The 13,574-nt window shown below is 36.1% G+C and overlaps 1 protein-coding gene across 2 annotated transcripts in view; it reads left to right on the forward strand.

Annotated features, from left to right (window-relative positions):
* The window catches only part of LOC150102412 (uncharacterized), a 261,771-nt gene that overhangs the window by 131,819 nt on the left and 116,378 nt on the right, over positions 1-13,574 (forward strand). For both annotated transcript variants that reach the window (XM_090399631.1, XM_090399632.1), the window contains exon 5: positions 3,649-3,743. In XM_090399631.1, the coding sequence (XP_090255757.1) occupies positions 3,649-3,743 (95 nt within the window). The remainder of the gene's footprint in view (positions 1-3,648; positions 3,744-13,574) is intronic.

Here is a 13,574-nt window from a genome sequence, read left to right on the forward strand (position 1 = left end):
GACATGTTGTGATATGTGGTGAGTGGAATGCATTGCCTGAGTGTGTTGTAGGTGTAGACACAAACTGATTCAATGTGTTCCATGGAAGTTGTGTAAGAATGTGGTTTGTAGGGGTGCATGGACTAGATTTTTTGCATAAAGTGTGGTGAAGAAGGGAATAGATTAACAGAAATTAGTTGTGAGTTCCCTGACAATTGAATGAGTTTAAGGAGAGGTATCTTTGGTTTAAGGTTCTCACCATGAGTCTCCAGACTCCACAGTGATACCGTATAATCATATTACTATTATTATTATATTTATTGCAAAGGATAGCGAAAGTGGTCCTGGCAAATGCAAAAATTGTGAATGAGAGTGCTCAGAATGACAGCGTGAAACAAGTGGTTGATGAATTGATGGTAAGGAGCAAAATAGGGCGTTTATGTTGTGTACTTCACAAATGGGAACTAGATCGACTGAAGAAATGATTGTAGTGTGGTACAGCAGGTGGGTGAATGAAAGAAAATGAAAATATTATTATTATTATTATCTGAGACCTCCAGGGAGTCAAGGACTCATCGAGAGAGGCTGTAAATTACCCAACCCAGCTATCATACCTTTCCTTAAATTCATTTACACTAGATGCACTCACTACTCCTAAGGGCAAATTATTCCACTCACTCACTGCTCTGTGGGAGAAAAACCTAGCTCTTACCCCCTTTCTTGACTGAGAACAACCCCCCCCCCCCGTGTTCTCTTCCCGCCTTCCATATAAAGAAAAATTTCATCATTTGAAATGCTATAACACCCATTCAAAAGTTTCTAGACCTCTATCATAACACCCCCTCTTTCTGTCTCACTGATGGCTATAATTTTGGCCAAGCTGAGCTGACCAGTGTCAAAAATTCATATAAATTCAGAAAATATGAAAGTGCAAAAAACTGGAAATAAAGATAAGGTATTATATGAAGATTCGATGATAAAAGGCATACTTAATGAGTGACTAAATTATGTTTCCCAGGTGCAAAAACCAAGGATTTTAGTGGAGCTATTAGTTTGCAGAAGGAAGAAGTGAAAGAGATGAATGTTATGGCAGGAATAAATGATTTGAAAAGAGAGAAATACACAATGAGAGAAGATATGAAAGAATCTGATAGAAGTAAAAAAAAAAAAAAAGAAGAGTGAGAACATAAAGAGTATCTCAGTATGACAGGACAAAGTTGAGAAGAAGGGCCTTGATTGCTAATGAGTCAATGAGAAGATTTTGCAGGAGGAATGGTGTGCAGTTTATTGATGTATGGGGTGAATTTGATGGATGAAAGGAATTATATATATAGATGCCTGACAGACTACATTTAAACGGTTTTGGAGTTAGATTTTCGGAGAAAGTGTTGTTTAGTGAAAGTTTGGAAGTGAAAAACCAGGGAAACTAGAGATATTATGGGGGGGGGGGGTGCAATCAAGCATGTGTCTGGCCCTCCTGTGATAAATGAGCATGTGTACATACAGTAAATGATTATGCAATGCTGAATGCAATTTCATAGGTTTCCAATTTGAATGGGTTAGTAATGACATTATACAAGGGTAACTGGGGTTTAATGCATGACAAATGCAAGTATCAGGAATAAGGGAGAAGGATTTTTTGGCATTGGTCAGCTCAGCTTGGCCAAAATTATAGGCATCAGTGAGACAGAAAATAATATAGTTACAGGGAGAGAATAGAGAATGTAAAGGATATTGTGTTTTCAAGGAGGGTAGAGGAATAGGACAAAAGGTGGAGTATTGCTGATGATAGCTGAAGAATTGCATCAACAAAAGTAGAAGTTAAAGAGGATTTTAGGTCTGGGCATTTGAGGCTGTCTGGTGTGGGATAGAGGCCAATAATACAAAATATGTTGATGTTGCATACTGCTATAGACTAGGGGATCCACAGGATGATGTAGATACCATGTATCAGAAGATTTGCAGAATTATTGCAGGCCAAACAATCATTATGAGAGACTTTAACTATGGGGACATAGATTGGAGAGAGAGAAAAGGGGGCATGGCAGATGGAAATTGATTTATACAGTTACTAAAGGATAATTACATGAAACAACATGATATACAGATGACATGAGATTTCAAAGTGTTGTATCTGATAATAGCCTCAGAAAATATATCCATAATCAAAGTAGACATTCTGCCTCCAGTTAGGGAGAGCAACCATGCAGTCTTGTTCTATGAAGTGGCCAAACATGTGGAATTCTCTGTCTAGGAATGGCGATAACAGTATTTTCATAGACAGAATTCAGGAAAGTGTGAAAAGCAATATAATAACTCTTCAGCAGGAACAGCATGCCTTTGTGAAGGGTAGGTCATGCTTTAGTAATTTACTTTTAATTATAGAGTGGCAGTTGAGCTGGATGTTTCAACTGTGTTGATAGTTTTAATCACTGTCAGATTAAAAAAGAATAATGATGACAAATTCCATTATATTCTCCTTAGTGCAAAAATTTGATGCTTGAATACATTTGCATAATATTTTGAGATTCTCTAGCATGTGTCTGGAATCGCACAATCTTCTGTAAATATATCCAGCTTTTACTTTAACCACAAAAAGCATAAAACATATAAATCATCAAGTTTCCTGACCTTATGGCCAGTGAAACTCTTATGACTTTTACTATGCACTTTTGTAATATCAAATTCTATAAAAGTCATAGTCTCTAAAGAGCTCATATTTTCCTTTCATTACTTTCTTTTCATTTCTGGGACATGGGCAAGATTTTCCCAAGCATAGAACAGAGGAAAGGGGCAAAGACAAGAGGACATCCATTAAAGTTGCACAAATAAATGCTATTCAAGGGAGTGAGAAGTAGGTTTTCTCATGGAGAGTGATAGACACATGGAATGCATTGTCTGAGAGGGTGGTGAAGATGTAGATAGTAAATAAATTTAAGATATGATAAAATTGGCTATTTGGTACCTAAGGGGAACTATCTGTGAAGGGTCTCTTGACTTTGTGGAGACACTGTGATGATGATGATGATAAATCTAAATAATAAATGATATTAAAAGTGCAGTTTAACATAATTATTGCTGATAGTTCATGTAAATCAGGGCTCTCCAAACCTTAGGTAATCTGAGGGCCGCATTAAAAAAAAAAAAAAAAAAGATTTATCCGAGGGCAGCATCCAATGCTTATCTAGTAATTTTTAGCGAGCAGCAGCGACACAATCTCGATAGCTGAACAAATGAACAACACTTATTGCATACTAATCACATACTCACGTTCCCTGTGACCTCCCGGAGCATGTGCGCTAGAACAAAACAGTGTAAGAATGCTTCTTTGACACATCTAATATTTGAAAAACATGTGAATATATAGTGATGTAAAAACACCAAATAAAATAACCAACATCGAGATTATCGATTAGTGATAGAATTAAAATATCTAATATGCATTTGGTTCAAATTGTTATTTTATTTTTTCGCTTATGAAAATCAAAACCCACAGGAGGGCCGCACAAAATCGCACCATTGGCCACCTGTGGGCTGTGTTTTGGACAGCCCTGATGTAAATCATAATTATTATAAAAATAGAAAATCTGATATGGAAACTAAAAAAATGTACATATACTGTGTAATAAATAAAATGAAGATATTAATATATCAGTTATCTTGCTGCAGTTGAATTTGTAAGCAACAACACCGTTTGGCTTGCAACACCTAAATTGGATAGAGATACTAATGAAACAAATAGAAATATCAGTTATATGCTATATGTAAGTATCTCTTTTTCCTCTTATATCATTTTATTTTGTTCTTTCATTAGTACTGAATCATCTATTACTGGAATTAACTGTCATTATAATTATATATTATTATTATCGAACATCTATGGTGTTAAAAGACTCATCATTGAAATTCTCACCTTCGCACACATGGCTCATCAGTGACGAAGAGAGTTTAAAGTCTCTTCATCACTGCCCTCACCTCACCTCCTTATACAGCATTCCTCTATCTGGCCATGTCTTTCTCCATCTATGAAAAACCTCATCCTCATTAATTTGATAACCTTATTATCCTTCTGTATATACTTCATTGTCATAATTACTGTCCTTCAATATCTGCGGATTCCAGAGACCAGAAGCCACCTAAATCACTCATCTCGGGACCTCCTCCAATATCTCTTAATCTTTTATTGCAAACCAAGTGAAAACAAAAGTATTTTGCACAGTAACCCATATGTGCTCTGATCAAGATCTTACCGAACAGAACCATTAATCCCTTACTTCTGCACATCACTATCCTTGATGTCACTACTATAACCTGTTGTGCTGTCCTAAAATAGCAGCTTGTCTTCTGAATTTTAATTCCTTATCCACCCACATCCCTTATCTCCTCCTCCTATAAGATATCCTCACCAACTGTGTATTTAGCACATCATCTTTGCTTATCAAATTTTAAAACCTTACACTCTGTGGCATTGAACTGTTAACCCCTTTCACTTGCATATTCACAGAGTTTAAGTCGTCTTCCAAACTACATCTGCTCTACTTCTCATAGTTCTTCCAACTTTGCGTCATCTGCAAATAACTGTATATCACCATTTTATCTTTTCTCGGTGTCATTAATATATAAGTTAAACAACAGTATCCCAAAACAGACTCTTGGGCATACCACTCGTGAATTTTCTTCTTCTGGGTTATTGCTTCATTATATACAACTCGCTGATACCCATCAGATAGTCTTCAATCTACAGCATCTAATCTATTATACAGCCACATTCTTTCCAGTTTAATCATCACATTTTAATGTGATGATCTATTAAAGGCCTATGGAAAATTTAAATATATCACTGTGTATATATATAACAATTCTCTTGTCCATTGCATTTGTCACTTTGTTTTAAAAAGTAAGTAGATATTACATAAATTAAGGGGATATTAAATCCCACATAGTTTTAAAACCGAATAAGAAACTCAAAGATTGGAATCAGAGAGTTTCTTGCCGAATATAGTAAACTATAAAGTATCGGCGAACACTTAGCGTATTCGGCTAGAAATTACTATATTCGGCAAGAAACTCTCTGATTCCAATCTTTGAGTTTCTTATTCGGTTTTAAAAGTATGTGGGATTTAATATCCCCTTAATTTATGTAATTTTCATTGCCGAAATGAAGCTTATTAGCTCTTTATACTTAAGTAAGTAGATATTACTAACATACAGTCTTCTTTAGCAGACTCATGCTATCCATCAAAGAGAAAGCTTCCATTGTCAAGCCATTTCTGCATCTTGGTCCTCACTCCACCACTTTAACCACAATTTCAGACATATAGATTGGCCTTAAATCTGAAGCCTTAGTCTTATCACCCCCTTTCTGAATTGGAACAGTTTGACCTCTTTCCATTCCTTTGGAACCTGGCCCACTGTAAGATTCATAATAAACAAGTATGTCAAAGCTGTTGTTAACTATCTGGTTGGTTCATTGTTTTAGATTTACAACCAAAGCAACTTAAGCAATGAAGCCAGTATATTATATCTGTTAATTAATAATGTTACTTTTATTCCAAATGTGGCACTGATGTGCTTGTAGGTCTTTTGACCTTTTGTTTATGGAGTCAATAAAAAAAAAATGCATCTGTTCTTATGTCCTTTTTTTTTTTTTTTTTGAATGAACCAAGTTTCCAGTAGAGAAAACTCTGCCACCTCTGTGTTCGACTGGTTAAATAAGGTACATGAAAGAGATGAATAAAGAGGTGAGGCATACAGTTTGGAAGAAGAAGGCATTATGGAAGTAGCACAAGATTAATAGTAGTAATAATAAGTTGCATTAGGAGTGCCAAGAGTAGACAAGACATGACTTGTTTGGTAAGGATAGCAAAAGTGCAGTATGAGTAGCAATTGGCTAACAGGCAAAAAAAAAAAAATCCTAGGGAGTTCTTTTGATATGAAACCACTAAAAGAAAGAATGATCATGGATGGATAATCTGGGTTAATGAAAATGGTAGAATTAAAACTACACTGAGGAGAATAATAATTGAAATGTTTAATGAGCAATTTATAAATATAAGCCAGTTAATAAACATCTTTTTTATAAAGTTTTTTATAATTCAGTGTTTTAATACCATTAAAAATAAGTTATGGATAATGTTCAGCACCTAAGCTTGTCTATTAGAATTTATAAAGGCATTTTATTCTCATTAATGCAACATTATGCAGGGCTTGAGAGTAGTGGGAAGGGAGGAGGAGGAGCCATTGATGGTTAGTGAGTAGAAAGTATAAGAAAAATTTAGTTAATTTGATGTTAATAAGGCTGTATGATATATCACCATATTTTGAGGGATTGTTCCAGGTATAATATTTAACAGCTTTTATGCACCTTTTTAACTTGAGTCTTAGATTTTGCAATCCAAAGGAGTGGAAAGAGCAAAATTTTCCTCCTTTATAAGGAAGGTGATAGGCTTCAAATTCTAGACCATTCTGTTTGTCTGGAGTTGTAGTTAAAGTGTTAAGTTAGTGAAGATCAAGATTCAGAATTGGGTTGATAACAGCATCCTTCTCTTTGATGGACAGAGTGGATTTGCTAAAGGAAAATCTTGTTTTAATAATCTACTTATTTATTATAAGAAGGTAGCAAATGCTTTGGACAAAGGAAATTTGTCCATAGTATTTGTCCATAGTACATTCAGATTTTGCAAAGGCCTTTAATAGATTATCATATGAGAAGCTGATGATTAAATCAAACTGATGGGGTTGGATAGTAGCTTTATGCTTTTGATTGGAGATTAGCTGTCTGATAGGTATCAGCAAGTTGTGTATTGGGGGGCATGATATCTTAGAGGAGGAAAGTCACTAGTGTTGTGCTCCAAGGGTCTGTTTTGGGGCTGTTGCTGTTTGACTTGTATATTAATAATACTGGAAAAGGTTTAAATTGTGATATGCAGTTTTTTGCAGATTATGCAGTGTTGGAAATAACTGTGAGGAGTAGAATAGATGTAAGTTTGCAAGAGAACTTGAATAGACTGAGTGAATGGACAAATACGTGGAGTTACCAGTTCAGTATTGCAAAGTTTTAAAGTTTTAAAATTCAGGAAACAACGATTGGATGCAAAGTTTAAGATTAGTCAAGATATCTTAGAGGAGGTGGGGGGGGGGAGATGGTGGTAGTGGTGGATAGGAACCTAAAACTGCACTAAGATTGTGAAGGCAACCAAAGATTATGTGAGCGATGTGAAGCACATGATATGTAGAACTAATGATAGTATGATTCCACTGCATAAGACTTTGGTTAGATAATGCATATTAATTACTATGCTCATATATGGTCACCTGATTTTCAAAAGAATGAAGAGCTGTTATTAGTGATCCACAGACATTACTAAGCCAGTTTTTGCTTTCTGGAATGTTGTGTATATGATGACAGATTGAAAGAATGCAAATTGAAAAGTCTAGTAGATAGGAGGAAGGGGGGGGGGGGGCAGCACATGATTGAGACATAGGTTGGTAAGGAGTTATTACCAGATTAATGTGGAATAAATTTTTCATGGAGTGGGCAGAGACAGGAAGAAGAATAACAAGCCATCCCTGGAAACTGTATAAGGAGAGAGTGATCTGAGAAGGTGAGGAGTAGGTTTTTGCATTGATTGTGATAGGTGATAGGAATGCATTACCTGAGAGTATGGGGAGTGCAGAGTGAATGCATTTGAGGTACAGTATGATGAGTTGTATATGTAAGAGTGGGATGGAGTCAACTTCATGGAGGCTTAATGATAAATAATAATAATAAAACGATCCCCCTATGATAAGCCTCTTAAACTGCTTGGAGGTCCTGTGATCTTAAAAAATAATAAAATGTCATTATTTTAATATGTAGAAAATCATAAATCGCAAAATTGTAATTGCACTACAAGTTAGTGTATACAAGTTTTATTATATTATTTGAATATTATTTGACCAAACTTTAAACATAAAATATAAAAATATATAGAAACGAATTTTGAAAAATAAAATTAAATTAAATTTTAAAAATATATATATATATATATTTATTTATTTATTTTATTTTTCAAGTAGATATTGAATCCAGTACTTTGTAATTAAGCTTTGCCATGCATAGATGGTCTCAGATGCACAGTATAGTTTTATGGAAATTGGATAGGTGATTATCCAATTGATCTGTTAAACATATTTTCATACACAAATTTCAAATTAGCGTTCAATGTCAAATTTATTGGCATGGTTTCCAATTTGTGGTATTTTCACATCCATCATTGTGTGATGTTTATATGGTTCTTCTATTTGTTTATCAATATAAATAGTGTATCATTTAAATCTGTAATACCCCTTAAGAAATATGGACATTTATTGTGAAATTTAAGATCATTTGCAATAGTGAATTTCCTTTAATTCGCAATTGATGCTAGTGAGCATATTTACTATAATGGTGTTTTAGATTTCAAGAGTTATAATTTAATTTATTATTTTTCACATTTCTTTTCTATTATCTAAACTTTCACCTGCATCATTCTGATTTGTAAATACATATTAAATTTAAATTTGTTTTGTTCTTGACTATATATACATTCCTTCTTTCCATTGTTGAAACTGTATAAGCTGATAAAAATCATATAAACTGGGCAGAGAAAAGGGCATTGACTAATAAAGCAAAGGAATTTCTGGAATTCTGGGACAAATGTCATAAGCAGCATGAAATTGGATGGAATACAAGGATTAAGACTTTCAGATTTAGTCATAGCAGTCCAACGATCTGATTGCAATTTTGAAAATTATGGAGACAACTACAGTTGCCTTCATAATTTTCAAAAATGCATTCAGATCACCATGTAAGCCTAAAAGAAACAACAATCTGATTATGACTGAGATATCATATTTGCCCTCAGATGACAAGAGTGACCAATAAGTTCTGACTTGGATGATGATTAGACATGCAGAAGTATAAAGAAGGAAGGAATTTATGTGAAATTATAAGGCAGATGATTATAATAGATTAAGAAATCAAATAGATGAAATAATTTAAAGAAAATAAGGTCATTTTAGCACTGGAGCTAGTTAAAAAAAATATTTGATAGCAGTAATGGCAAATTACATACCTTGAGAGAAAGCAATTTAGAATAAAATAAATGAATTAGAAAAACAAACAGGAATGGCAGATCAATTCCTGTTTGTTTCAAGAGGTTATGGGTTACATATAAAGGAAGCAGAGAACAATTGCCTGAAAAATATAAGGCTCAAGCTAGGAAGGTGACAAGTATATTATGAGAGAAATATTACAGTACACTTCCATTTTCATTACTTCCACTCCTCAGGAAGTTGGGTGACCATTGCAGTTGATATAGTAGAACCAATCAATTAACACTTTATTAGGATGTTTCATCTGGTAAAGCCAGTTTTATTCCAAGAGAGAGAGAGAAAGATTGGGGGCAGGGAATTGAAGGATTGAAAACGAATAAAGGGGATGTATTTGTATGTAGCTGTGGGTGTCCTCCTGCAAGTTTTTGAGGGATAACTACCTCAGACAGTATGTAACAGACAGAGGGCACACGAGGATTAAGGGTCTTGGATTTGGTCATCTCATCGGAGGATGTAATTATAAATGAGGTGTCAAATCATCCACCAATTGGTGAAAGTCACCATGAGGTGATTACCTGGGTTGTTGCCAGCAGTGCAAGGACCCCTGTGAAAAAAGGGTATATGTGGAACTACAAAGGGGGGGGGGGGGGTGATTATGAAGAGCTCAGGAGACAGCTTGCAGGTGTAGCATGGAATGAGGAGTTAGCTGGAAAAGAGATCAATGCAGCTTTGGAGATTTTCAAAAATTATTTAGTAGATGCAATGTCTAAATATATATCATGGGTGAGAAGGTTAAATAAGGTAGGTGTGAGATGGATGAATAAAGAGATTAATCATGCGATACAGAGAAAAAGGGCATCGTGGAGGCAGCATAAGAGAAGTGGAAGTAACCAATTTCATGAGGTCTACAAAGACCAGGCAAGGAGGGTGACTTGGTTGGTGAGAGTAGTTAAAGAGAGGTATGAACAGCAGTTAGCTAATGAAGCCAAAAAAAAGAATCCTAGGGAGTTCTTTCGATATGTAGCCAGCAAAAGAAAGAATGATTATGGAAGGATGACATTGATTGGAGGAAATGGTGTAAAGACAGCTGATGCAGAATGTGTGGTGGAGATACTTAATGAGCAGTTCATAAAGATCTTTCAATCTTGTGAATGTGACTTCATGGAGAGATTGAGAGCAGTTGATGATGGGGGAGGAGAGACTGATTGTAATTGAGCAAGAGGTGTTTGGGGAGTTGAGTAAACTAGATATAAATAAGGCTGTGGGACTTGATAATATATCACCGCATATTCTGAAGGAATGTGCCAGAGAGTTGACACCTGCCTTGACAATATTTTTTTAATACGAGTCTTGCACTTGGTCAAGTTCCTAAAGAGTGGAAGGAGGGCAAGATTATGCCACTTCATAAAGAGAGGTGATCGAACTCGAGCATCAAACTATAGGCCTATCTCTGTGTCAAGTGTTGTGATTAAGTTGTTGGAGAAGCTTGTGAGAACTAGGATCCAGAATTGGGTTGACAATAGTGGTATAATCTTTGATGGACAGCATGGATTTGCTAAGGCGAGGTCATGTTTTAGTAATCTACTTATTACAATAAAATGACTGCTTCCTTGGACAGAGGAGAAGGATACACAGTAATATACTTGGATTTTGCAAAAGCTTTTGATAGCATACCTCATGATAAGTTGACAGTCAAACTAGAGCAGATGGGGTTGGATATTAGATTAGTGCATTGGATTGGAGACTGGCTATCTGATAGGTATCAACAAGTTGTGTATGGCGGTGCGATATCCAGGAAATGGAAAGTCACTAGTGGAGTGCCTCAGGGGTCTGTTTTAGGGACATTACTATTTAATTTGTATATTAATGATATTGGCGAAGATCTGGATGGAGATATTCAGTTGTCTGCAGATGATGCAAAGTTGAGACGAACCATAAAGAGTAGTGAAGATGTTGTGGCCTTGCAAGAAGACTTGAATAAATTGAGTGATTGGGCAAGCAAATGGGGATGGGAGTTCAATGTTGCAAAATGTAAGGTTTTAAAATTTGGAAAACAAAGATGGGATGCAGAATTTATGCTTGGTGAGAATATATTGTTGGAAGTAGAGGAAATAAGAGATCTGGGGGTGATAGTGGATAAGGATCTAAAATTTAGGGGACACATCGCCAAAATTGTGAAGACAACACAAAGACTTCTGGGAATGATGCGGAGGACACTGACGTGTAGAAGTAGGGAGATTCTTGTTCCATTGTATAAGGCTCTGATTAGGCCACACATGGACTATTGTGCCCAGATTTGGTCACCGGGTTTTCAGAAGGATGAAGAGATGCTGGGAAGGATCCAAAGGCGAATGACTAAATTAGTTTCTGATCTCTTGGAATGTTGAGTATGTGGAAAGATTGAGAAGATGTAATTTGCAGAGTCTAGTGGAGAGAAGGAAGAGGGGAGATATGATAGAGACCTACAAGTTGGTAAGGGGTTGTTATAAGATCAGTGGTGGAGAAGTTCTACAGAGAATAGTGGGATATCAGGGGAGAACCAGAAGTCATCCCTGGAAACTGTATAAAGAGGGTGTGAGTAGGGGAGTGAGAGGCAGGTTTTTTTCGTGCAGAGTTGTGAATGATTGGAATGCCTTGCCTGAGAGTGTGGTGTCTGCAAGGAGTTTGAGTGTGTTTAAGACACGGTATGATGAGATGCATGTGTGATAAAAGGACCTCCCAGATGAGTCTTTGACTCCATGAGGTCTTGGTTAATAATAATAATAATGTATTCTAGATACTGAGCATCATAAATGTCAATATAGAAATAGGACTAGAGGCAATTTAACCACATTTTTAAAGGAATATGCTAAATCACTGATCATGCCATTCATCTGGCTGGTTAATGAAAGACTTGCAATGAGGAAAGTTTATGATAGACGAATAACCTCTTATTCATCTGCAATTCCTGTTTGATTTACTAATTCATTCATTTTATTCTAAATTGATTTCTCTCAAAGTATGTAAATTACCATTACTGCTATCAAATAGAGGATACGATGGTGCTGTTGTATAAGGATGGTGATAGAGTAAAGTATTATTATTATTATTAAATTATTATTATTAGTATTACCCAAGATCCCATGGAGTCAAAGACTCATCTAGGGTCCTTTTATCAAACACACAGCTCATCATACCATGCTTTAAACACACTCAAATTCTCTGCAGGCACCACACTCTCAGGCACGGCATTCCAATCATTCACAACTCTGCATAAAAAAACCTGCTTCTCACTCCCCTACTCACACCCTTCTTATACAGCTTCCAGTGATGACCTCTGGTTCTCCCCTCATCTCCCACTGTTTTCTGTAGAGCCTCTCCAGCATTGATCCCATAACAACCTCTTAATAACTTGTAGGTCTCTATCATATCTCCCCTCCTCCTCCTGTCCACCAGACTCTGCAAGTTGCATCTTCTATTATTATTATTATTATTATTACTGTATGGATACCTACATGCAGTGTGAAGACTTATTGTGGGAGACCCAAACCATCCACACAATCTATCATACCTCTCCTTGAACACGGTAATAGACAAAGTGCTCACAACTGACTCTGGCAACTCATTCCACTCATTTACAACTCTCCGAGCAAAAATTCTAGTCCTCGCACCACCAATCCCCGCACCTTTATTCAACTTCCAGGGATGACCCTCCTTGTTCCCCCCCCCCCAGCCAAGTGTTGAAACATTTCTCCGGCATCAATCCTATAAAACCCTTTAAGCAACTTAATCGTTTCCATCATATGCCCTCTTTTTTCTCCTCTCAACCTACTTCTGCAATCCACACACTCTAAATCTATCCTCATAGGGAACATTCATAGACCTCTCACTATCTTGGTCACTTGCCTCTGAATCTTCTTCATTGTTTCTTCATCCCCAAGAAAGAAACCCAGGAGACCAGATTGAACACACACAATAATGGAGGTGTGGACATATCAAGGCCTTATAAAGAGGAATAACTACTTCCTCCTATCTACTTGTTAGTGTGTTCTTCAGTAGCCAAGTAATCTTATGGGCTGCCTTAGCAATCTTAGTAATATGTCCTGTAAATTTTAACTCTTTGTCTATCACCACCCCTAAATCTCTAGTGTCATCTGTTTCCTGGAGTGCAGTGCCATCAATGTCATAACACGACTTGGACCGTGTTATGCATAACTTGACCACAGACCAAATTGATGTTTTGGAGATTAGTTTGCCCCTCTGATGTATAATAATGTAACCTACCTATAAAATAATCGAAATCGAGCAGGAGTCTATATTTCACAGTTTTGTTGCAGAGAACTGACTGCCAAACGGAATAAGTTCCTTTTGACCAAGCGCCAAATTGATGTTATTTCCAAAAACATCAATTTGGCGCTTGGTCAAGTGATACATAACACGGACCTCTTGTAATCTATTTTTCCAAAAATGTATAACTTTGCATTTCTCCACATTAAACTGATACCCATTATCTTTTGCCCATACTGACAGCCTATTTAAAT

The sequence above is a fragment of the Typopeltis vanoorti genome, chromosome 10 (genome assembly GCF_054136105.1).
Source record: "Typopeltis vanoorti isolate ZY-2024b chromosome 10, IOZ_Tvanoo_1.0, whole genome shotgun sequence".
NCBI lineage: Eukaryota > Metazoa > Arthropoda > Arachnida > Uropygi > Thelyphonidae > Typopeltis > Typopeltis vanoorti.